Genomic DNA, 26,084 nt, shown 5'->3' with positions numbered 1-26,084 from the left:
GACGTGGGGCACTGACCTGTGCCAGTGGTAGTCTGTGGCAGCTTACCCCTTTCTAACGATAGGCACTTGGCCTGCTTCAGCACCTCCCACCCTTATTAACTCAAGGAGCAAAGCCACCAGAGACAGCCTGGTCATCTCCCTGTGGTCTAAATCCTCCTAAATCCTCCTCCGCGCACATGAGTGGCAAGGGTGAGCCGCCCTCGCAGACCCCTGGGGTACCCACTGCCCTTCTCATCGCAGAAGACTTCATGGAGAAATTCCTAAATGACAATCGTCTCGGGATTGGCTCCCTCAAAACGGACTTGAAGAGCTGCATTCAGGACCTTCACAAGAATATCACGAGAGTGGATGATCTGGAGCGAAAAATGAACTCGCGAGCGGAGGACCAGGAGATGCTCTGGTGCCACGTGTTCACCCACGAAGAGCGACAGATCGAGCTACAGGCCAAGCAGGAGGACCTTGAGAATCGCAGTCAGCAAAATCACATCTGCATACTGGGGGTCCCGCAGAGGGGGGAGGACATCATGACATTTTCCAGGTATCTACTCCAGGCTGTCTGGGCAGGTCGGAGGATCCGTTCCTTACCCTTGACAGGGCACATCGCATCTCAACCCTAGCCAGTTGTCAGAAGGCACCACTGACATTCTCACCAGGGGGTCCATTTCTTCCAGGACAAAGAATCTATCCTGAGGTTCACGCGGGGGAAGGCAGATATTGGTTTCGAAGGTCACACGGTACAAATCTTTCAAATCCTCTCTCCACTGACGCTCAAGAAAAGGAGATATTTCAAGCCAGTCACAGAGAAGCTATGTGACCTGGGGCTCAAGTATGAATGGGTTCACCCCTTTGACCTTCTCTTCCGATGCAATGGCAGACAGAGACTGGTGAGGTCAAATGTCTGCTGGGTCTGCCAAACGGTATAGAAAAAAGGGGTCCCAGCACAAAACAAACCATATAAATCAAACATCAATAGACAATTAGACAAAAAACTAAAGGAAGTTCAAGTGTTATTTAATCACACTGAACTACAATTATCATATAGTTGATTAATCTATTAAGCAAAATACTTTCAACAAGATATAATAGATGTGCCCAGAAGAGGGAGGAGGGGAAAGGGGGGTCAGTGATTGAGTGTGGAATTGAGGGAAAAGTGAAAACAGCGGTATATCCACTTAGTAACAATCAAATTGGTCGGCATTATGTAATCAATGCCACATGTTATGCATAGATCCAATCACAAAATACAATACACAGAACTTAAATGTCGCCATGTAGGATGAGAATCACAGTGCAACATGTACTGGTGATAATACTGGCAGTTATGTTGTGTCGACGTTTCGACCCCTTGGTTCGTGTAGGTGTTTACTAGGACCTTACAAAGTGGGGTCTTCCTCAGGACAGGGATGCGTGTGGGAAGAAGGGAGGGCACTGTATCTGCCTTGTGGCAGTGTTCTAAGGCGCAGTATGTCGTCAAAGAAAAAGGGGTACAAAGCCTCCCGACGGTACGATTGGAGAGAGTGATGACCACTCTGCCTCAGGGGGAACAAATCCCCTATCGGATATTTGAAAACAGTCCAAAATCTGCCTGAATACAGCCGTGTAAAGTAATACGTTGGCTGGGTCACCATAGGAGAATGAATCCTCGTTGCCAGATCTCACTCCGTTAATGGGAAGGTCTGCCAAACGGGTCACCCGGCCAGGTGTCCTCACCCCCCCCGCCTGAGAGGCCAGAGTGTTGGTGTCCAGTCTGGAACACAGTACGGGGCCATGGCCCAGATCGTAACTCCAAAGCCCTGCACGCCGTCAAAGAGAACCTCATATAACACTTGCATAATTTGAAGAAGGAACCTTCGCTGGTCTCTAACAACGATGCATAATTTACGCTGAACATCACCTGCCTGAGACAACAAGGCACTCATGGAATTCATTAGCATGCTGATATTGCTCCCTCATTCCTTTCAGGGCCCACAGACCTGGGGCCGAACAGGTCTTCATCCTTATTGCCCGATTGCATGCATACTACTACTTCCCACTACACAGACCTCGGCCTTAGCGCTGCTGTCCCGGTCACCACCTCCCCCATCTCTACCAGGCTTTACTCAGTCGAGGGTGATGCCTCTTTAGGGACCGGCAGATTCTTTTACCTATCTATTGATGGGAAGTCTACCACATTGGGCCCTGTTGGCAAATTTGCTCTATTTAGGTTTCAACTCTTTTTTGTTCCTCTTCCTAGCTGCGTGCTCCCTTGAATTGGGGGGAGGGGGAGTGTAAGGAGGTTGGGAGGGAGGGGTGACGGGCCCGCCGCAGCCCTGGTGCCATGCCACTGTGCTGCTCCTATACTGCCCATCTTCTGTAGGCCATGGGATCCTGGACCAACATTAAGTTTCTGTCTCTGAATGACAGAGGACTCAATTCCCACATGCTCCAGCAAGACCTAATATCATTTTCCTGCAGGAGACGCACTTGCTTAGGGAAGACTGTCACCGAATGGCCCACCCCTGACATCCTTGCCAACACTGGGTATACACCGATTCTTAAGCATTGGGGGTTGCAATCCTCTTTAAGGGATACTGTTCCAAGCTGCTTGAGGTTTCCAGAGACCTGGGAGGGACATTTTTGACCCTGACGGTTGAGAGGGGGAGATCCGCCTTGACCTTCCTCAACCACTACGCCCCGAACCAAGCGCAAGACACATTCATTCGAACGGTGCTCAAGGACAAATTGGTCACTGCCAAAGGGGTGCTCTCATAGTAGGAGGGGACTTTAACCTCTTCTAGGACCCTGAATTAGACAGGAACACAACACACTTCCAGGGCACAGGAGCCATGAGCGGACAGCATCAGAGGGAGCTTGCAGACGTGGGCTTGGTCAACTCATTCTACACCCATGTGCACTTCTTCTACTCCCGCATCGATCATATATTCCTCACACTATTTCCTGATGGTCCTCGATTTGGCCCAGCTATTGGATAGCTCCATCTCAGACCTGAACTTACATGGGCCCTGCAGGAAGCCTACACGAGGCCCCTCCCCCACTGGCACGACCCGGTAGACACGGCATCTATAAAGGGGACAATAACTGAACACTTTGAGCTCAACGCCCTTACAAACACCTCCCCACTCATATGTTCTGGGATCGTTTTCAATGCGACTATCAAGGGTGTCATATCTTTCATATCTATAGCCAGAACATGGGAGGCCCACCTGTTTGAAACTAACCTCACTGAGGAGATCCGCTCCTTGTGACACTCAGACAAACAGCGCCCCTCGACGCATGCCAAACAGCAGCTGGTGGTGCTGAGAGGTCAGCTGCAGGAACATCGGGTCAACAAAAGAGAAACGTCCCAACTGGCAATCAAGCAAAAGTATTTTATGGGGTGGGGGCGATAAGGTGGGCACCCTCTTGGCCCATAGACTACCGCTACAATATGCCCACACCCACATTTCTAACCTACAGACAGGGGCCTCCGATTGAGTCATCTGGGACTCAGACAAACAAGAGGCCTATTATCAAAGCCTTTATTACAGCAAAGGGGAGGAGCCCGCGGCCATTGACTCCAATCTGCAGGACTTCCCCTGGCACCCCTTAGATCCCTGGGTTGCCCAGGACCTGGAAGCCCCTTTCCCAGCAGCAGAGCTTAGTAGAGCCCTCAAGTGGCTCCCAGTCAGAAAGACTCCGGGCCCAGACGGCCTGCTGGCCATCTTCTATAAACTTTTCCTCCCCCATCTGAAAGACCACTTGTTTGGGCTATAGAACTTCTTCTTACATGTTACAGGCCTCATGCCAACTATATCTGCGGCTGAAATTGCACTAGTTCCCAAACCAGTTAAGGACCACACACCCTCTGCTTCTCAAGATTCAAATGCACAAAATCCCTGAATGCGGAGAAGGCATTTGACCGGGCTAGTTAGGCTTTCCTGCGTGCCGTCCTACATAAGATAGGTCTAGGCCCCAACACGATCAGCAAAATCATGTCCTTTTATGCAGAGCCCACGACCACCATACGGGTGAATGGCCAGGCCACCCAATCATTCCCACTCCACTGGGGCACCCGACAGGGTTGTCCTCCCCTTTGCTTTTCACCCTTGTGGTGAAAGCCTTGGCCTGCTGCCTAAGGCAAGACCGGACTCTCTGTGGCATTCCCACCAGGGCGCAACAACACAAAGCCCTACTCTTCGCTGACGATCTAATGCTAGCACTGACCAAGTCAGAAGCCTCTCTTCCCACGGTGGTCCAAAGCCTGCAAGCTCTTGATCATCTCGCAACATCAGCTTACAAGGCTGAGAGCTAGCCCCTTCCAACTCCCCGGCTCATCTCAAACCTCATTCTACTACTCTTTCCAATGCAATACACTATTCTCACCCTATACCTCTATCAATATATCCTCTATCTCAACTCTCTCATTCATCTAAAACCCCATAACACTACTGTGATCCCAAAAATAACCCTTTCTAGACTTTTCCCTCCTTGCATCTTCTCATACCTCTTTTACTATTCAGATCTCCGAAACAAGCCTTTCTTAACCCTTTCCTCTGACTCTTCTGTCTCCACCTTCTCTTTACTCATTCCAACACCCTTTTACTGTTATGAACTAAAAAAACAACTATTATAGATTCTGTCCCTCCACTATTCCTCTTCAATCCAAATAACAGGCTAACATGTTCACCACTCAAATTAATTTCTTATTTCCCTATACTAATTACCTGCTAATCCTGTTTGGGTCCCGGAGTAGCGTGATACTCGCCGAAAAAGCACTTCAACACCTCATCAGGGGTAACAAGATATTATATATATATATATACTATATAAATGCTATATAAATGCAAACCTTTCCCTCTTCTATCCTTCTCAATCCAAATAACTGCCTAGCATATCCACCACTCAAATTACTTTCATATTTCACTATACTAATTCACCACTAATCCTTTATGGGTTCCGGAGTAGAGTGCTACTCGCTGGAATAGCGCTTCGTTGCCTCATCAGGGGTAGTAAGCGCTATATAAATTACAATACAATAAACGGGCCTAGAGTTAAAAAAGGAAGAAAAGAAAGACTTAAATTAGGTCAGTAAATAGTGTTTTGAGTCTTTTGGCTTACTGGGTGACTCGAAGAACAGGAGAATACAAACATCTGTGATTTCATTCCCTTGATGATACATGAATGTGAAAGAAGGCACTATTAGTTATTTTTGCTGTAACTGCTTCCGCATCATTAAGCTGTTGCAAGGTCTTCGGCACGAGTAATTATTTTTTTTTTTAAACCTTGAAGTAGGGTAATCTGCATTTACTGCTCTTGGGATGAGATGAAAATGGATGGATCCTCCATACAAATGTTCCCAAAACACCAATGGCAGCTCGCCTCACAGGCTCATCAACTTGACAGGAAAGAAGGCCTAACAGTGTCTGTGCGACCTGCAGAGTTACTTACCAATCAGATGCAATCCAGAACTGCCTGCTGTCACATCAACGATCAATATCTCAACCCGGTGACTAGTGAGCAACTGCACTTGTACAGCTGTGCCTATTGGCCACCCACGCATGTCGCTTAAGGAAATCTAGATGTAACAGCTGCTACCCACTGCTTGCCCTCGATCTGTTCTTGCTCTCCGATGCTCCCATGGGCCATGAAGACAGGAACAGAAAGAAGACAAGGCGATAAGAGCCCAGTCTACTTTCTGGAGATTCCTCTCAACCTCATCCAATCCCTTCGCAGCAAAAATATGTTGTTGGGGGCCTGAGGGTTGGACAGGCAGTCCCTGTCTTTACCTGACTGATGGCAGGGGGTTTCAACGGGTGCATGATCTCGCGTCCACCACTGCTGATCTTTTGGTGAACCAACGATCACGTGGTCACCAGGGGTTACTGTTACAGCAGGGCCTGCGTAATCTGGCAGAAGACTAAAGGCGAACGCCCAATCTCAAGGCAAAGAACAAAAGGCATGATTATCTACACCTCCTTTTGTTCCTTCAGCAGAAAAGTGAAGCTAGAGCTGCGCATGCTCATATTTGACTTCTTGATTTATACTCTCCAAAATTCAGAAAAGAAATCTGCATTGATATACTGTCACAGATGGGAAGCTGCTAGACACATCATCCAACCACAAACCCCAACGTGTGATAAACAAATTCTGTGCCTCGCAGACATCTCGTGTCCTGGAAACCGTACAGTAGCAGCTGCCTGAGCCCATTTACAGAAAGCGCTCCAAGGCCTTAATCACTTACCTCATTGGTGCCTCCCTGAGCAGCATAAGAAAATACACATGTGCATTCCCCCTGGAAAAGAAGAACAGAGAGGTAGACAATTAGCACTGGTTAAAGAGTGTTACAGCAAAACGACAGCATGACTGTCAATGTCTATATCATTTAGCAATCTTAATGCATAGTGCTTAGTTTCCATACATTATAAATACGAAAGGGGTGATGCAAGTCGGAAGGAGAACAACCATTTGCAATGTCATGCAAGCATCACATGAAAAGACAACAAGCTCGTGTCATTCTTCAAGAGACTTTCAAAACTATTGCAGTGGCAGATACCACATTTAAAGAAAAAAAAAAGTTTTATGTTGTACATAACTGCCCACCCAACCAAAGCTAAAACGATTGGAGCAGGGAAATCTCAGACGAGGCGCTAACAAAGGTGCAAACAGTTTCTAAGTGCGAAAGAGGGCATGCAACACAAAAGGCATCTCTTCTTATTGAAATGGAGAGAAGAACGATTCACAATATTATTATCAGCGCATCCCAGGTAGCCTTTACAGCATTGTGTAAATAACAAAACAGTTGAAGCACTGATCTAAACTGCAAATGGTTTAATTGTGTTTTTCCAAAATCTGTAAAACCATAAGTATAAAATTCACAAAGTAAATTTCACATCTATAAGCTCAACAATTTATGTTGTCTTGTCCCTGAGCTCAGCGGAAGTTTACAGTCAGTAAAGTGACACTGATGCACCTTTAGACTGTTCAAGGCAAACACAATATATACATGAGACACACATTTTGTTTAAAGGTTTGAACATTTCAACAGCATATAAACTTGAATTTACATTCCTACATAAAATATTGGGGACGTCTGTAAAATATTATAAGATTTGGCCCCAGATCACCTAATAACATCGAGAATTCTTGCCCTTCCCCCATAATCCACTCACCTGACTTGCCCTTTCCCTTAAGACTATAGTAGGGTGGGAACTAATGATCACTACACGAAAATTGTCAGCCCTAACCTGAAGATTTTCAGGGATACTGATCGCCCTCCTTCGATCAATGGCTGCCCCTGGCCTACCCAATCTGTGACTTTAGGGACGACCCATTCGACTCCCAACCTACTCAAATCGTTCTCCTAACAATACAAGAGGCCTGTCGCTGTCACACCTATGAGACTTCCTCCTACCACTCTTCCAGTTATCACTTCTAGTATAACGTACACTAGCCCTTGCATCCTCCAATCCCTTCTCCTATTACATCCCTCACCTCTTTCAACACTTCCGGTGTGCTCACCAGTCCCCCCTCCCCGGAGAGACCACACACGTCTCCCTTCGCTAGGCCACATCAGATTCCCATCTATACTGTTGACCCGCCTTGCACGGAGGACAAACTCACTAATCGACATCAAAAACTTCAGCTAGTTGAAACCAATCTCCAGAGCCTTTTACACATCACCTTGAAGCTTTGGAATCACAACCTGACATCCGGGATTAACAGAACCACACACACTAAACTATATAATCCACCCACAAGGGGAAGGCCGGACTACTCCTGGCATGGGACATCGATAAAAAAGAACTCACCGATCTTGCATTGGAGCTCTAGACCTCATACCAAATCCTCCTCCAGGCCCCAGAGGGTTACAGACCATTTATCTGAGGCTGGCATTCACTCCCTTCTTTTATCATATGCCAGTACACATAAGGACTAGTCACCCTCGCCGCTCAATATCCAAACTATTCCCTGCAAACAACTCAGAAACCCAGCCTCAACTACAAAACCATGAACAAACACAATCGAGCCCACCCTATTATATGTATCTTGTACAACCCATATCCCTACACAGACTCAGGGTACCTTGTTGTCTTACATGTATTTTATGTGTTTTCTCACACACAGACATTCATGTGGCTTTTCCTGAAGAAGGCGTCCTGCACGCAGAAACACGCGTAGAGAAAATTACTAAACATCTGAAAAAAGAATCTAGCCACACGTGGTTCATACCACTTAAATATCGATTCTATGTGTTTGACATTTTTTAGTTTATTGTTTGATGGTTGTGTCCCAAATGATTTTCTTTATGTACAAAATGTCGTATATTGTATGTAATGTTATTGATGTTTCATTATGCTTGTCCATGCCAGAATTTTAAACTTTATATGAATAAAATGAAATATTGTTAACAGATTTTTGTAGTACACTGAGCCTATGTAGATATCATTGCATTATGTATAGGACTTGATTTTCGTATAGTCCATAGTTGCCTAGGAATGTTATTCTAGTAAGAATTGTTTCCCTGTCCTAGGAATTTCTAAAACTTTCAGGGGGTCCTTTATTTTCGTACTCAACAAACACAATCGATTGCATGTCCCCATAACACACCAAGAGGCATTAGTAACCAAATCCCATATCAAGTCTATGCTTTTTAACTGCTGACAAACAGCGGACATCGCACATCTCGTCCTAGCGCAAGATCTCGACCTCCTAATCTTAACTGAAACGTCGCCCAAAGACACCTCCTCACCTATTTTAGGCATTCTATTTCCTCCCAACTATGACATCCTCAGATTGGATGGATCTGGAACAGATGGTGGCGGCATAGCGTGCATCTACCACTCTATGCTTACCTTGAAACATGCACAAACTGCTTTATTGTCTTTGTGTGAATACCTAGGGACTGAAATATGGAACAATGACAAGACTGCACTAACTCCACACAATTTACCACCCCCCAGGAAATAACTTATCTTTTAGTGAACAAATAATGGAGACCATCTCCTTGAACGCAAGCCAACACACCAACCAGAACTTCCTTGGCGATTTTAATATTCACTGGGATGACCCAAATGTCCCCACACTGAACTCCTTCAAGGCCTTCCTTTCGGACCTCAACCATACCCAGTTCTGTAATGGCCCAACACACAATAGAGGCTTCACCCTCGATCTAATCATAGCCAAGGATAATCTCGTACAATTGGAATCCATATCCCCTGTGACTGGTCAGATCACTACCTAATCTCCTTCCTCACTTTGGAAAAGGTACTGATTAGACCAGGCCAACCTCTTAAATCCAGACAATGGTCCAGAGATTTGAGAAATATTAACTTAGCCAATTTCACTTCTATAAGCAACAGCCTCCTATCTCCTCCCACAAACATGACAAATGTGAATGATTTTACCGAACATTACATACACCCCATGTCAGACATACTTGAGAACATTGCTCCAAAACAGGTAAAAAGAATACCCAGTAGACCCTCTAAACCCTGATTCAATTGCAACCTTAATGAGGAAAGCTGCAACTTAAGGGTCGCCGAGAGATCTCAGAGAATCTTTCCCTCCTTAGCACACCTCAAACACCTGAGGTCGACAGGAAGCTCCTACAACATCAGAAGATCAAAAGCAGAATACTTTAGGGTGCAACTTGACAACTATAAAAACAGACCCAAAAAAACAATTTGAAATCATCAAACAATTTGCAAATCTACCCACCAATCGGCGGTCAATGGGTCACTACTCAGCAGAGATGAATTCCTAGGTTACTTAATTGAAAAGACTAAGAAGATTGAATCAGAACTTCAACTCGCCTCCCAGCGCCTACAAATCCAAGCTCAGCCCAGTCTCCTCCCAGTACAGAACCTGGCGAGATCCCCTCTTATTGGCCATACTCCTTCAAACTTCCAGATGAAGCCGAGATACTCATCAATAAATCCCTCCACTCACTTCAATAATCCTCTGTCCGCCAAGCTCATCAAAGAGCTTCCCGCTTTGGACTAACCTGTCAATGCATCTCTCTCTCAGGGCATAATTTCTGATTGCTTAAAGATAGGTCAAGTCACCCCTATCCTAAACAAGCATTTGCAATGCAATAGGTCTCGCAGTTACACGAGTTAAAGCTATTGGCATTGTAAATGACAATGCCAATAGGCATTGTTATTTGCAATGTCAATAGCTCAAACTCGCGTAAATGCGAGACCTAATGCATTGCAAATGCTTCTTTTGTTGTCTTATTGAATAATGGCGGCCACTTTTGTTTTGGTACCCTGGTCTAATTTTTTTGCCCCAGTCCTGTCCAGTTAGAAACCATCCTGAACCCATGCAGAACACACTAACAACCTAAATGGAACGATGAGCAACTCGCCACATTGCACCTCGAATTGAGGAAATCTGTGAAATGATGGTTAAACATCAAAGCACTAAATGCGACCCCCCTCAACTAAATGATACCTCCACCCTAGGTCAGAACCTCACATGTGGGGGTCTGTCGGCGTTATAGAAAATACAAAAAATATTATAATTTATTTAAAGTTTATATTGCCCAACTCTTACTAGATGTGCAGAAAAAGATTAACTGTGAACTTGTTAAAGGAAGAGGAGTCCGTGTGACATTCGATAATGGCCCTGTTATAAAGTAATAATTCCCCTGTGCTGGTGTAACTCGTGAGTGCTTCCGGGAAACTCGAGCTGCGCGTGGCAGCAAAGAGAGGCTATTACTGAGAGCGGCGGTCTGGAGGTGTCCGTGATGTGTGTCTGTCTGTCTGTCCAGCCGGCTGCACTGGATAAGTTAATTATACCAAGAACACAGAGGATGACACATCATTGCCGACGGAATTAACGAAGTTAAAGGAGACTGAAGGTCATGTAGACAGGCTGTGCCTGCACATGGGATGTCGAATTTAACGTGTAAATGGCACGAATACATTAGTCAAATGCGCGGGCTCCTCTGCGCGTGGCATCCTTGGGAGAGAGAACTATTATATCAGGAAGTGCCTGTCGCGGGGGGAGGGATTCCACGGAACCCAGCAGCTGCATTGGAGGGTTCCACTGCTAGTGGGCTTAATGCTCAACCAGAGAAAGAACAAGAAATGCAAGTGGTGCGCGCGCGCGAAGAGTGAAAGTAGGCTGCGCGCGCAAGTGATCGCGGCTAGCTGTACACACTGCAAAGCTGCCAGCTGCGCACGTGCACGCTCGCGTGAACGCAAGCGCTAGGCCAGCCAGCAGCACTTTGAAAACTCATCTACAAAAGTATCTCTGAGCAGCGCATGCGCGCTGACTAAGCGAGACCTAAAAATGAAAAAACTGTAGGTCTGTATTTAAAAAATCAGAACAACGGGTATCTTTCCTTTTAGTAAGTTTTGTTTTATGAACCACAGTGTGATGTACTCTCTTAGTGTATTTGCAGACACAGTGACCAGGACTGCAACGACCAACTGTTTCATACCGAGACATCAAACATAATCATGGACTATGCAGCAATTTTAATAAGATCCTTGCTCGTTTTTTAATATGCCAATCTTCCTTTCTTGGTACACTGTTGCACATGCTGAAGCACTTAAAGAAGCAATACTGCATTGTTTAAAATTGTAATTGAGAAAAACCCCATTTAAAGTGTTTGTTCTCACAACAGGTGAAGTTGCCTCAACCATCCATCCTCTTCAGATTCTGGGCAGATTACAGTGGTCGTGTTTTTTTGTTGAAGGATACTATTCAGCTGACTGTGAAGTTGGATCAACTGCTAGGAACATATAGCTTTAAAGTCCGAAATGGACATATTGACTCCTGAGCAGTGACCGTTGCAGCAGTCTTGGTAAAAAGATGTCTCTTTGTTGCCTCTGGAGAACACGATGCTGTGCCACACTCCGTACAGTTCCTTGAACATTTGTGTATATCACTTTAGAACTACATCAAATCCATTGCTTCTTGTGAATTAGTCAGTAATCTTCTCAAAGCACACTTTTATTGTGCATTATTCTTTTTTTTTTTTCTTCATTGTTTTTTTTGTGTGGCTATTTCAGCACTCTGTGGTATAAGGTACATAAAGTCGCCTTCACCGCCATCATTGATTATATTAAACCTGAAAATAGTTGTACATGTGGTGTGAATAATGGTCCTATAGAGCTACACAGGAGTAACGCTGTACTGTCCAATGACAAAAGTGATAATGTGATTAGAGGGGGGGGGTGAGGATGAGTAAAGTGGGGAATTAGTAAGGAGAGGGGTCATGAAACGTGGAAAAAGAGTCAAAGGATGGGTAGGTAAAATGGAAGGTGCAGAGGAAGTAGAGTGAAATAAAGAGATCAAATAGGTGTGGTCGAATCTCAAGCATTCCCCACAGCTAACAGAGCAATTCTTTCTAGAAGGAGGAGATGAAAGATTTTGTGAGGACCTACAGTAAAATCACAAAAACATTTCCTCCAACACAGCCTCCTAGAGGCAGTGGAGGAAAGTAATGTTTCTAGTGAGGGTACATATAAAACAGTAATCGTCACTACAGAACAGGTTAAGAGTCTAGAGTATGTCCCCATATGTGCTCAGACATCGAGAGTTGACTTTGTATTTGTACATCACCCTTTCGCAGGTAGATTGAAACATCAGTTCTGACATGTATTATCCATGTGTTGTAACTATTCTGATTCTTCAGGGCACAAGTGTGCTCTACTATCATGTGTGTCCCAATTTCCTGTAATTTTGAGGCTGATGCATGGAAATCAGGGCTTGAATTATGTGCTAGAATGTTGGTGTGCGGTGAAGGAGTGGGAGCTGGCAAACATGTAGAGTTGGAGGGAGGATGAGGGTCTGACAAGACCTTTTTTCTTGTTGCTGTAGCCTTGGGGCCTAACATGAAATAAAGAACCTACTCTTACTTGAATTACTTCACTCCTATACTAACTACAATACATGCGCACTTTGGCCACAGAGTTATCTACCCATGTACACCATTGCAGTGGACCGCATTCAACATTGGATACATTGTGTATAATAGCACATTTAGCAGTGACTTTATTTGTGACCATTTTGAGCCTTACAGTTGACCAGTACGTGTCAAGATTCAGGCATGCCCGCAGCCTATGAAACGGGTCACATGATAGCAGTCTCCATCTCCAGTAGGAACTGGCTTGGGATAGCCTTCTGCAATGTGAAGGGAGTCCAGTATCAATTATGATGAACTTTGTAGGAGTTGAACTTATGGCACTTCTGCCTTATCCCGCTCCAGTGGTCCGGCATCAGAACTGACTAGTTCTTTTCTGACTGTACATTGTATTTCATGATATGTTTTTAACAGTGCAAAAGAATACCAAGTATTTTGTGGTACCAAGCTCCATTTAAAAAAAACCGCTTTATAGCCTTGATGTAATTCAAAAACCTTTTCACACTGAGGCATGCGGTGGAGAGTGAATGTGCATAACCAGTTATGATCTTTGCGTGGCTTATGCGCACTAGTAGGGGTTCGAAGGGAGATGAGAAACTCTGCCCAGGAGATGGAAGATTACTCCAAAGTAGTGACAACTGCAACCCAGCACTCTCTTTATAAAGTCGTGATTTAAATGTGCTGTTGCTTTCATCCTTTTTTTCCCCAGATCATCCTAGAGATGCCAGGTTCAAGCAAAGCTTTTCATACTTCGCACAAATTACCTTATCATGGATCCCGTGCAAAAGCACAGAAACACTTATTGGTTGTAGACTTGTTTCCTATATCAAATAACACTATTTTCAACTAGTTATGCTACTGTTCTGTTAAAATGTACTGATGCCATAAGTAACTTTCACTGTTTTTATGTGGTGCATCTCAACTGGGTGACTGTGTTGCCGTGTATGTGGCCAATTGAGGATTCCCCAGGCAGGAAGTTGCCTGGCAATATTTGTATTCATGTGGCATCCCACAACACAAATGCTCTGCAGAGGAGCCATCAGAAGTATGGGGCATGTAAACGATGGAGATGGCAACACAAAACAGTATTTCACACAGAAAAGGCAGCTCATACATTAAAAGGCAAGTGCAAACGTTATATCCCTCCAAACACTATGAGGTGTAGTATGTAGTAGGTCAAATGGCCTTTTTCAGTTTCGAGCATTTTGCATTTGAGATCTTTTTAAAGGAGTCTGACGTTAGTACTGCAGCGTTTAAGTGAAGGAGCTGCCAAAGAGAACATTACATGCATTTTGAGAATACATAGGGCTGATGAGAAGGCAGTGCTCGAATTGCCTGAATGGAGACTACCAGACGTAGACCACATTTAGAATGTTGGTAAAATGATCAAAGCCTCTGTTTCACTTGCTGTCGCTAGTGAGTGGTAAATAAAGATGTTGGAAGGATGCAAGGATATCATTAAATAGAAGAGTCTGAGGATGGGTATTTGCAGCAGTCATACCTTTTCTTCAGGACTGGTGTATTGTTCAGCAGCAAAGCATAAAGTAAGGTGCGATTGAATTTAGTGGTTATTATGGGCTTTCTGTAGTGTTCGTTTTCTTGTAGGGGTTTGATATAACCCTGTTGTGCGAACCAGGAGCTTAAGCTTCAATTCAGAAATGAAGCTTTTGTTTTCAGCTATGTTAGTTTTGCAGAGATATACCGTATCGTGTTAGTAGTGGCCAGAGGGATTATTTAAGGTTCTAAATATAGCGGAGGTGTTCTCAGTTTGAATTTGAGTGGATGTTTCTTAGTCAGGTGCTAAAACTGACATAGAAGCAGCAGTAAGCCATGACACCAAGTGAAGTTTCCCCACCTCCTTTTCGAGCTGATAGCCAAGTACAGTGGCAGTCTGTCAGCATGGGTATAGCAAAGAGCACAAGCATTAACAATAACAAGAGGCGCACAGACCCTGAGAATATGAGTTGAGGTGATGGGAGACTATAGAGTGGAAGTAGGTTTGTTTATTTTTCCTTTAGAGGTAGGATAAATATGGTCCCTCTCTTGGCTGGGTTTTCATGATGCAGTGCATGCTTATTCTGTATTGGATGGCAGTGAGGCAGTTAGTCTTGGAAGTCATAAGTTGGTCTACAACAAATGGCAAGGAGAAGATGATTTTGGTGCCATAGATTAAGTTGTAGCAGAGGAAACGAAATGTTGATAATATATAATATTATGTTATTGTTTCTTATTAGGCGTGACAAGTCACCCTGAGGGGTCTCTAGGCGCTGCTTCTTTCAACAGATTAAATTACAGGCCAATTAAAAATGAAGTGCTAAAACAACCATGTTTTAAGATCTTTTTTAAAATAAGTGCATATACGTAAGTGTAGTGGAAGCTGGTTGCAGTGCAAAGGAGCCAAATACAAGAAGGATCTGCAACCATATCTGGCAGTACAGATACATCGAGGATGTAGCAAACATTTCCCACTATACCTGTTTGAACAATGATCACTTTCTTATAGGCAGCCAGTGCAGGCATCCAAGAATGGGTTCAGATGGCAACCGAGGTGGAAGATGACCAACTTACCGTACAGCTGTATTTTGAACCACCTGAAGTTTAGCAATCAATCCTTTTTTCATAGAAGCCATTAGCGAATTTCCATAGTCGAGGCAACTAATTATCAAAGCTTGGACTAAGGATTCTCTTGACTGAAGTGGTAGCCACGCAGATAGTTTTCTGAGCATGCGCTTTATCCAAAGCAAGCGCCAGTGATGTCGTTAATATGTTCTTTGATGGAAAGATCCTCACCCACCATGATGCCCAGGTTTCTGCCCACAACCTTCGGAGTTGGGACTACACCCAGGCTATTCGGCCACCAGTCATCCGACCATACCGAGTGGGCTTTACCACATAGAACGATCTCGGTCTTGCTTGTGTTAAGCTGCAGACAGTTTTGCTGCATCCATGTGGCAATGTCATTCATACAGTCTCAGAACCGCTCCTTGGTGGATTCTGGATTAGGTCCCATAGTGATGACAAGCCGAGTGTCATCTGCATGGGAGATAACCTCAAACCCATAGGATTTTATCACTCGTGCTAGTGTTGCCACATAAATATTAAAAAGAGTGGGACCTAATACAGATCCCTGTGGCACTCCCTAATCCAAGACTATGGTTGGTGAGACAAAGGACTCTCACTGCACCGTGCTGGTGCGATCACTCAGAAAATACTTTAGCCAGTCTAATGCTTTCCTTCCAAAACCAATCTCTGTCTTTTAATTAAGACTGCATGAGAGGGGGCGTGGCCAACCGCTGAGTAAGATGACCTGCGTAGTAGAGCAGCTCCGACCAAACACGCACGTTGAAGCCAAAATTCCCATATTTATCCATAGAGAATACCTCTGTGACCTTCGGAAATTGTACTGGAGCCTGTCTGGAGTGACCCGATCGAGAAACTGAGTGAATCGGGCAAAAGTTCGGCCCGACTACGCAAGGTACAGTCCTGACAACAAAGCCTACAAAGTGCAGGAGGGGGCGCTACGGAAAATAAAGTAGCGGAGAGCGCCGGACGGACGTAATTATCGGAGCAGACCTACTGAGACTTGCCCGATTGTGATCTGTATTGGGGCATACTGGAGCGTCTGTGGGCTGACAGTGCCCCAATGCGGAGGTTTTCGAGGGGGCGTGAGCGGCCTGGAAGGCACAGGATTGACGCACCGGGACGAGGCTGTGACACCGAGTACATCACGAGAAACGCCAGCGTAGCTCGTCTGTGGTGCACAAGCCCTAGTGTGCCGATCACTCAAGAACATCGCCCTTCACTGACGAAACCGGGGGTAAAATCGTGCAGAGACGGCACATCAGTTGATGTTCAAAGGTAAGGCAGCAGCGTAGAGGCGAGGGCTGGGAGGAGCAGCATCCCAGAGAGTCGGAGACAGCCGATGGGTTCTGTCTGCAGCCCCTAGACAATATTCTGCCAAAATACCCAGGGTGCTATATCTGAAACCTACCACACAGCTCCAAGTAGTTGGAAAAGAACTCCAATTTAAAGACGTTGTAGGCCTCCCACGTTGTGATGCGCTGGCCCTCCAAACAAGTAACTCGCACGCCGTCTATTATTTCTACTCGCAGCTTGCCTCAAATTGTGAATAACCCCCGCCGCGTGTGTGCAACTTTTGCATGGGTTATATAAATGGTATTGACTGCGTGTTAGACAGAGTAGTTCTTTAAACTTGCGCCCTGTTTTCAAAGGCTGGTGATCAAACATTCAAAAACGTAACGGTCAGCACTATGCTTTGTGATCAACTGCTTTGTGATCAACTCACCAGGTTATTCACGCGGTGCCGAGATCAACAAGCCGTCTCCGTGGAGCAAGTCAGCAACGAGGTGTGTGCGCGCGCGTTAGGCAGCCGGGTCGGCAGCGGCGGGGTGTGTGCGCACGCGTGTGTCTGTGTGTGCGTCTGCGCGTCCACAGACCCCGATCGCTGCGCGTGCCCCGGTCTGTCTCCCTTGGCAGGCAACTAGGCAACAATAGTACTCGTTGGCGGCAGCGCTTCGCGCTGCAACGCCAGCGAGACCTAAAAACAAATGCGGACCAGTCCGACATCAACAACTGCCAACATTCCGACATTAGCAAAGTTACTAGAGAAATGTGTACACGTGCAACCAAATTGTCCAGTTTCATCTCCTTGACCATTGCCAATCTGGCTTCAGAACGGGGCATAGCATTGAAACAGCTGTAACGCACGCTGTAGATGATGCCCTGAGAATGCTTGTCTAGAAAGAATGAACAATGCTTACTTATACTCCTTGATCTCCTCTGCATTCGATACAGTGAAACACAACAGCATGATTGACCTTCTTGAGAAAAGGATGGGGATAACTGGTCCCGTTTTAAATTGCTTTGCTTCGTTCCTCCATAACAGGAATCAAAGTAAACCAAACCCTTTCTGACACTACTCCGGTCTCGAATGGAATGCCCCATGGGTCCACGCTCTTACCCATGTTATTAAACCACTTACCGTAATTATGAAGCACTCAAACATTCATTACCACATTTACTGATGATACACAATTGTAATCGAAAATGTCCTCACCCCAAGATATCAAAACTCTCAACTGCACCCTACTGAAACCCAACAATAGTTAATCCACAATCACCTTATGCTCAAAACACTAAAAAAGTAATTCTTTTTGATCGCCCCTCAAAATCACTCTGCCCCCGTAGAAGAATGGCTCAAACAACTCACAGCTCTCAACTGCGTACCCCATTTTATTTACTCTACTAGATCACTAGTGTAGGAAATTGTCCATTTTTGACATGGCCACCTCCAATTTCTGCCAGATATTTGATGCAATGTTGACAGAAGTGTACTAGGTTCCTGCTAACCTGGTCCCCAGGGCCAGTACTCTTTCCCTAAACCAAGGTAACCGTTCAATTGTACCCCCAATTAGCACGACTTTAGCACCTCGGTAAGTCCCTAGTTAAAGGTACCACTGGTACCTTGGGCATGTGTACCTAAAGAGGGTCAGCAGGATGTATTGTGCCACCCGAAGGGACCCACCACCAAACTCATGCAGAATGCTATTGCAGTCTGCGTGAAATGGTGCACACAAGTGTGAAAACACAACATGGCACGCAACCTGTGTGTCATGCCTACAGACACTGCATGCAATATATGCATGTCACCCCTACTGCAGGCCTTATAGCTCTAAGGCTGGGTGCATTATATTACATGTGAGGACATATCTGCAGGAGCAGATATGCCCCAGTGCTGTCTAGTTCAATTACTTGATGGTACACGTGAACAGGGAAGCTATCTTAAGTACATGAACTGGGCACCGTTCATTGCGAGTTCTCTGGCACATAATGGCTTCACTGAAATCTGGGGTGTTTAGTATCAAACACCTTGTCTTAATACATCTGTACTGATGCCAGTAGTAGATTTATTATGGCATACACCCAGAGGGCACCTTAGAGGTGCACCCTGAAAAACCTACCACTAGCTAGTGTGCTGGCTGACTGGTGTCATCCAGCTTGCCACTACAGACATGTTTCTGACCCCCTTGCAGGTGAGGGCCCATGCTCTCTGAGATCAGGAACAATGCGTGCTCCATAGGAAGGTATTCACACCTCTTCCAGCAGGATGGTTAGTGATTTAACATATCAAGGTCAGGGGCTTGAAAGTCCCTGCTGCCTTTGAAATGCAACCCTGGCTTCCCCTAGACCTGGGAGATGCCTCCCCCTGCCCGAGGCCATTTGGCACCAGGACAGGCAGGAAATTAGCTATGCAATTAGGCATGTTGCACCACCAGACTGGCAAAGCCAAAAGGTAGGCTACCTGATGTTCTCCACGAAACAAGAGTTCCACCATTTTGATTTTGGTGGAATTAGGAACTCTGGGACATTGACTACTACCATTCACTCCCCTTAACATCCCTAAATTCAGTATTTAGGAGGCCCCTTGACACCAGGAACTCAGATTCATCTGGCTCAAGAAGAAGGACAAAGAAGAGCTGAAGAAAGCAATAACTATTGACCTGCTCCTGTCTCGACAATTGCAAAGACCCAACTCATACTGCAGCTGAGCATCCTCCAAAAGCCCCAGAGGGACACAAGCACTTCACCAACCAGTCAGCATCTCCCTGGAAGTGGATGAGCCACTTGCCTGCAGGCACCAACCGTGACATCCGGTACACCGATCTGCTGACCACTGGGTCCACCAAAGCAGCAGCCACCCAGGAAGAGATCAGTGTGCTCAAGGCAGTCATATCTGTCTCCCAAGCGAGTTTGGAAATGCCAGGACCAAAGGAGCCACTCTACAGCAATACCCGGGGTACCAGAGCCTGTCGCGAGCACCAAGGCTTGTTTGTGTTCAGCCTGAACACCACCACTACCCCAGTCCAAAACCCCCAAGAGTGGAGCCTCCCTTTGGGTTCTGCCAGAATGGTCCCCCATTCCCCCTTGCAGCCTCGTTTCCACAGGTACTTTTCCCATTGACTACAGTGTGCAGAGTCCGAGGCTACCATCGCTGAAAGCACCTCTGCACCCAGACTCCTCAGGGCACAAAAAACTGAACGCTAGGCACTTTCATGGACCTTGGACCCTACTTACTTTAAGTCCAGAAGATCAGTCCTGTAACTCATTTACAAGTGACCCTATGCAGGGAATATTTCTCCTATAGGATAACATTACCGCGTTTGAGGCTTATGTTACAAATCTGACAGCTGTCATTTTCTACTGTAAAATTTTATAATGTCTAAAGTCCGATGATCTTGGTGTCTAAAATTATATAAAAATATCTGTTTTTATTTCTAAATTGGTTTGAGTTTCTTCTTGAGCGTTTGTCTCATTTATTGACTCTGTGTGTACAACAAATGCGTAACAGTACCCTCTGATAAACCTAAACTGCTCGCCCACACTACCACAAAAAAAGCATTTGAGATTATTAATTTAAGCCCTGTAAGACAATAAGGTTCATCTGGACTTTCTACATAGGTGACCTCATTTTGGTACACTACATAAAAAGCCAGTTTCCTACAAACAGGTATAACATTGGAAAAATACTTGAATATGCACGATCATATCAGTGCAACCACCAGGGGAGCCAATTTCCAACTGAACACTCTAAGGAAACTAAAACCCTTTTGGCCCCCTGATGAGTTTCAGGTAGCAGTCCAATCCCTAGTCATGTCCCGTTTAGATTACGGGAGTGCGACTCTTGCAGGCTTACCCAAAGAAAGGCTGGCACCACTAAGGGCCACATTGAACTCGGCTGCGAGCCTCATCACCGGCTCCAGAACATTCAACCACATTATCCAGACCTAATACACTTAAAATGGCTCTAGTTTGAAGCAAGGATTCAGCTGAAGATAGCCTACATGACACACAAACCTCTCCACAATAACACCTCCATCTGCCTAGCCCACAAACTTTAACTGTCTGATGGTAGTCGTGCCTTAAGAAGCGCTAACTCCCTACTGCTGAAACCACAGAATTTCAACAAAAAGAAAACATGCAATCGCTCCTTCTCCGGTCTAGACCCAAGAATATGGAATGCACTGCTTCCTGAAATCAGGTCAAACCCCTCAACTAACCTCCTTCAAAAAAGAAATAAAAATGTTTCGGTTGAATAGATTCCTTCAATAGTAGCCCTGATGCCACTTAGCTTGACTAGGTTTCTGTGGGCACTGCCGGATCTTGAATCTGTTATATTCTATCTGTATTGCTCCTCGCTTATTCCTTATTGAATTTCTCCCTGTATGTATAGCTTGTCGGCTATTTGTACAGCGCTCGGATACCCCGACGGGTCATGTTTGCGCTATACAAAACTCAAATAAATGGGTTTGTTGTAAAAAAAAAAAAAAAAAAAATATGAAGATGTAAGTACTATTTTTTGCTGTAAAAGAGGAGTTCTAGCCTGAGGGGAGGTAAAAGCATTATCAGTATCCTTCTGGGCAATGTTCAGGCGGTGGTGGATAGAAACCTGCTGTTCAAGTTCCTCACCCTACGCACCCTGGTTGCCGTTTTGAAGACATTTGATTCCGCTCTTAAGCCATTGATCAAGAATGCTATTTAAATTCTCTCCTTTCAGTAACGTTACTACACCTGGGGACTGCATACTCACCAGGGTCCTTCCTGCCAGGCATCTACTTCAAGATAGTTTTCACCTAACAAAGCTCTGCTTCTTTCTTTTTACTTGCACTCTCACCTCAGAATCCTTTTTATCTTCTGCAGGCCCCAGTATCCCTTTCAGTCTCAATAGGCCCTTTGTGCCGTACTCTTCTCTCTGAAGCACACAATGTTCCCTTAGACATTCTACACTTTCCCCAGCCTTCCCTCACAAATGGCAGTCTTACCCTGCACTGTCTCCCAAAGCCATACCTCCTCAACTCACCCTTGGGTTATCCTTTTGCCCATAATCTCCTAGTTCCCGTCTCTTCTGTGACACCAACACTCATTCTGGTTGCAAACTCCATGCAATCAGACCATCACCTTCTGCTACCCTGCTGTGTGGAACTCTCATCAAACACGGTCTCGCTGACTCAGCCCTCCTATGTCTCCATCGTCAGTCAAGGGCCCCAACTTTGCCCCCATTTCACCTTTATCTACTGGTCTTCCCATGCTGCATAAATGCTACACAGGATATTCTGTTTTCAACTGGTGCCAAAGGGCCAGAATATGAATCAAAGCCAGATCAACAACTGGTGAACCACCACTACCGAGAAGGAATCAAAAAGGTCTCACTCTGATTTATTTGACTGCACACACTCTTTAGGGTAATGGCTTTACTACATTCATAGACACATTACTGGCATTTCACTAGCACTCATTTGCCTTGGGTGTGTTCCATTACCACTGTGGACTGTCCTGAAACTATGCTGCTAGATGGATGTAGGTAGTCTATTAGATGTGTTGCTATCGGACTATGGTCGGTCATGAATAGTACATTACCACTTGTCTCTGGGAACATGCCTGCAATGGAACGGGGTGCAAGGCATTTATAGGATGTGGATCTGAGGTTAAGTGAGCAGGTAATTCTGAACTCAAGAAAGTTGTGGGCGGGGCGATTCTATGCTTAAGGCATTTGGTCCTTGGGGAGACCCAGGCCAAGAGTCTGCAGTCAACGGGGTACGAACACTCATGGGTAAACTTTCAATGGGGTGGTAGAAGTCTATCATCAGAGTTTAAGACTCATAGGGGGACACTCATGAGTTTGCACTCAGTGAGTGAGGCTAATGCTAGCGATGTGCAATCCAGGCTGGAGATAAATACTCAGATGGTGTGTATGTAGGGACTTGGTGTGGGAGGCCCATGTTTAATCAGTGCACTTCAGCTCTGCAGTCAAGCTCCTAGATGATTCTGCATTAAAGACACTTGAAGGCCATGGCAGAATTGAAAGCACTTGTATTATATAGCAGCCTGCTCACCTCGCCCACCTTTTTCCACAAAATCTATTATATCAGCACTTTGTCTAGTATACACTCTTAGTTGATAACCAGTTTAAAGTCACGTGGAATTTGAATATGTAAGTACTCCATTATTGTTTATGAAGATGTTTTATAATGCCATGTCCATCACCCTACTCTCACTTCACGCCACTGTCGTTTCTGACAAAAGCCTTTGTGAAGACAGGTGTGAGAGAAATTATGAGCATAATAAGGCGTGGATTGGAGCGTATTCATCATTTTTCAGTTGCAATTATCCCCACCATGCAGTTCAATCAAAAGTGAGTTTTGTAATTTCGCAATTAGAGTGTAGTCTGAGTTTGCCTTCAGGCTTGGGTTGGTGGCATTCCACAGCCTTTGCCCCTGGGCTCCCACAGATCTGCTCCATGTTTGAGCAGCCGCATTGGTCGACCTGGCATTAGTTGCCGGACAGAGTTTCCGTCTGTGCACATAGCCGGCAGGCTGCCAATATTTACAAGTGCAGAAGACCTTGAACATCCATCATCCTTGCAACCACAGCAGCCGTAAGCACTTTGATGACCACTTTGATACAACTGCACTTTAAGTTCTAAGATGATTTGGACAATGATTTTGCAGCATTTGCGACCCTTCCGGGAATTTCTTAGGGAGCGCAGTGTAATTTATGTTGAGGGACTGTAAGTGAACCGTCATCTGGCTTCTTGAAGCAGCATTCAACAGTTGAGTCAGAACAACGGGAGAAGTTTAAAGGACCGAAGGAGCTATAGGGTGTCCATTGCATTGACTTGGACAAGACAAGAGCTCGGAGCTGAAAAGAACTCCCATGTTCCTCACTGTCAACAGAACAGGTGGAGGCATTGATAACTTTGCTGGCAAGCAAAAAGGTTAATACGCCAGGCGCTGATCCTTGTTGCTCCACAATCAGAGACTTGGCTGAGAAAATAAAGAGAACATACATCTGGCAATGGAACAAGATCAGGCACAAGGAGATTGTGTCTTCATTCCCCAGTCTGTTTTCTAACCGCAAGCGAATTTGTGTGTCATCAAGTGACATTTGGAAGATTTCCTGATATTGCTACAGACACTGCACCACAGGCAATATGTAGACACAGAATAGTAGGTCAGAGAGGGATTCACCAATGATAGCCATACGGAACTCGGTCTAAGGACAAATGCACGGACAAATCCTTACTTCTTGGTTGGAGTGAAAAGGAATGGATCCACTCCATGTACATTCAGAAACTTCCATCCACAATTTCCACTGTCCAGCATTATCGCAGGGTCCCTGTGGTGAGTTTGTTGAGTGACTTGATACGCTCATAAAGCAATGCAAGTTCATTTAATTCAATGATGAAGAAGCCATGCGCCTTAGAGTCATCATCGATGGTTGCCTCTCCGATTTATTCTGACATTGCATACTGCGCGAAACGATCCGTTTGGAGAAGGTGCTCATGGATGCAAGGCAGGAGGAACGAGCTGATCAACAAGCTGCCGATATGGAAGCTGAAACAATCCAAAATGAATCAGCATTGGGTATGAAACGTAGGCAGAAACACATGGCAGAGGCCCACAGAGTGATGTCTCCTAAGAAAAAGAAATTGTGTTTCTGCTGTGGAGCAAAGGGATGAGAGAGAGAGAGACAAAGAAAAAGCAGATGGCGAGAAGAAGCGAGTAGGAGGATGAATATAAAAGGATGGAGATACTGTTGGGGAGGAAAGCCAGGGTCAGAGATCGGACGAGAGAGGGAGGCGACAGAGTGGGAGGACATTGAAGGGAGGGAAAGAAAGAGGAAAGCCATTGATTGAGATAAAGGAATGGGGAAACAGGCAGGCACAGAATAAAGGAGATAAAAAGAGGAAGGGAGAGGAGGGACGACAAATATATAAGAGAATGAGTCACAAAGAAATGAACGGGGAGGGCAGAGGGAATGAAATTAAACAGATTGTGGAGAGACACGGGATAGTCAGAAAGAGACTTTTGAAACGGTACAGGCTGTGCGCTGGGCGACTGCATACCTTCACAATATGCCCCCGGTGTCTTAGCCACACACCATTCCAAATGCGCAGGCAACCTCGCCATGCTTTTAAAGTAAAAAGCTATGCAGAAGTAGAACATTCACTATCAATCAGTATGGGGAGAGGATGTGGCCTAACGGCTGGAGCGGTCAAGCACGAAGCTGTGGAACCGTGTTGGGAGCACTATCTACTTTCTATCTATATCTTCTATCTATCTGGCACGAGGTCCAGTTTAAGGCTCGCGTGGGATGGAGAAATTATCAGGGCACGGCTTAGCTGCTGTGCTGTCCCAGAGTCCGCTCTTAGAAGCTAAGCTGTGTGTTACCTGTATACACATGCGCACACACTATGTCTGTCTGCACTGGCACTGTGTCCAGTCTAAGGCCGGGTGGGATGGAGAAATGGTCAGGGCACGGCTTAGCTGCTGTGCTGTCCCAGAGTCCGCTCTTAGAAGCTGTGTGTTACCTGTATACACATGCACACACACTATGTCTGTCTGCACTGGCACTGTGTCCAGTCTAAGGCCGGGTGAATCGCGTGGGATCGTGAAGCTGCGCGTTACCTGTATATGCATGCACACATGTAGTGTCTGTCTGCACTGGCACTAAGTCCAGTCTGAGGCCGGGTGGCTCACGTGGGATGGTGAAATGGTCAGGGAACGATTTAGCTGCTGTGCTGTCCTGGAGCTTGCTCGTAGGAGGGTTAAAACTGGTTCTTGCAGCGTAACCGGATCCACCTTCTAACTTGTTTGCCAGTTCTGGCGCTGCTTGTCCTCTACAGACAAGAGAAGGAGCACACTTTGTACGTACACTCTCGTGTTTGCTTGCATTATTCACAGTCGTGACAGCACCTCTGTCAGACTGCGATTGCCACACCCAGCCACATACATTCATAAGAAGATGTGGCATAACGAACTTGTTTGCCAGTTCTGGCGCTGCTTGTCCTCTACAGACAAGAGAAGGAGCACACTTTGTACGTACACTCTCGTGTTTGCTTGCATTATTCACAGTCGTGACAGCACCTCTGTCAGACTGCGATTGCCACACCCAGCCACATACATTCACAAGAAGATGTGGCATAACGGCTAGAGCGATCGACCTCGAAGCTGGGGATTCCAGTCTCGGGTCCGTTTAAAGAGCAATACCCCAGCCCCCCCCCCCCCTCCCCCCCCCCCGAGCATCCCACCTGTAGTGCAGTGTGGAAGCAAAGGGTTAAAACTGGTTCTTGCAGCGTAACTGGAACCCCGTCTAATTTGTTTGCCAGTTCTGGCACTGCTTGTGCTCTACAGACAACAGAGGGAGCACACTT

The 26,084-nt window shown here is 45.7% G+C and overlaps 1 protein-coding gene across 1 annotated transcript in view; it reads right to left on the bottom strand.

Annotated features, from left to right (window-relative positions):
- MYDGF (myeloid derived growth factor) overlaps positions 1-26,084 on the bottom strand; it is a 57,348-nt gene that overhangs the window by 25,377 nt on the left and 5,887 nt on the right. The window contains exon 2 of the mRNA XM_085637714.1: positions 6,221-6,271. Coding sequence (XP_085493840.1) covers positions 6,221-6,271 — 51 coding nt within the window. The remainder of the gene's footprint in view (positions 1-6,220; positions 6,272-26,084) is intronic.

Source organism: Triturus cristatus, chromosome 12, assembly GCF_964204655.1.
Source record: "Triturus cristatus chromosome 12, aTriCri1.1, whole genome shotgun sequence".
Classification (NCBI taxonomy): Eukaryota; Metazoa; Chordata; class Amphibia; order Caudata; family Salamandridae; genus Triturus; species Triturus cristatus.
Note: the sequence above shows the minus strand (reverse complement) of the source record. Positions and strands in the feature narration are given on the sequence as shown.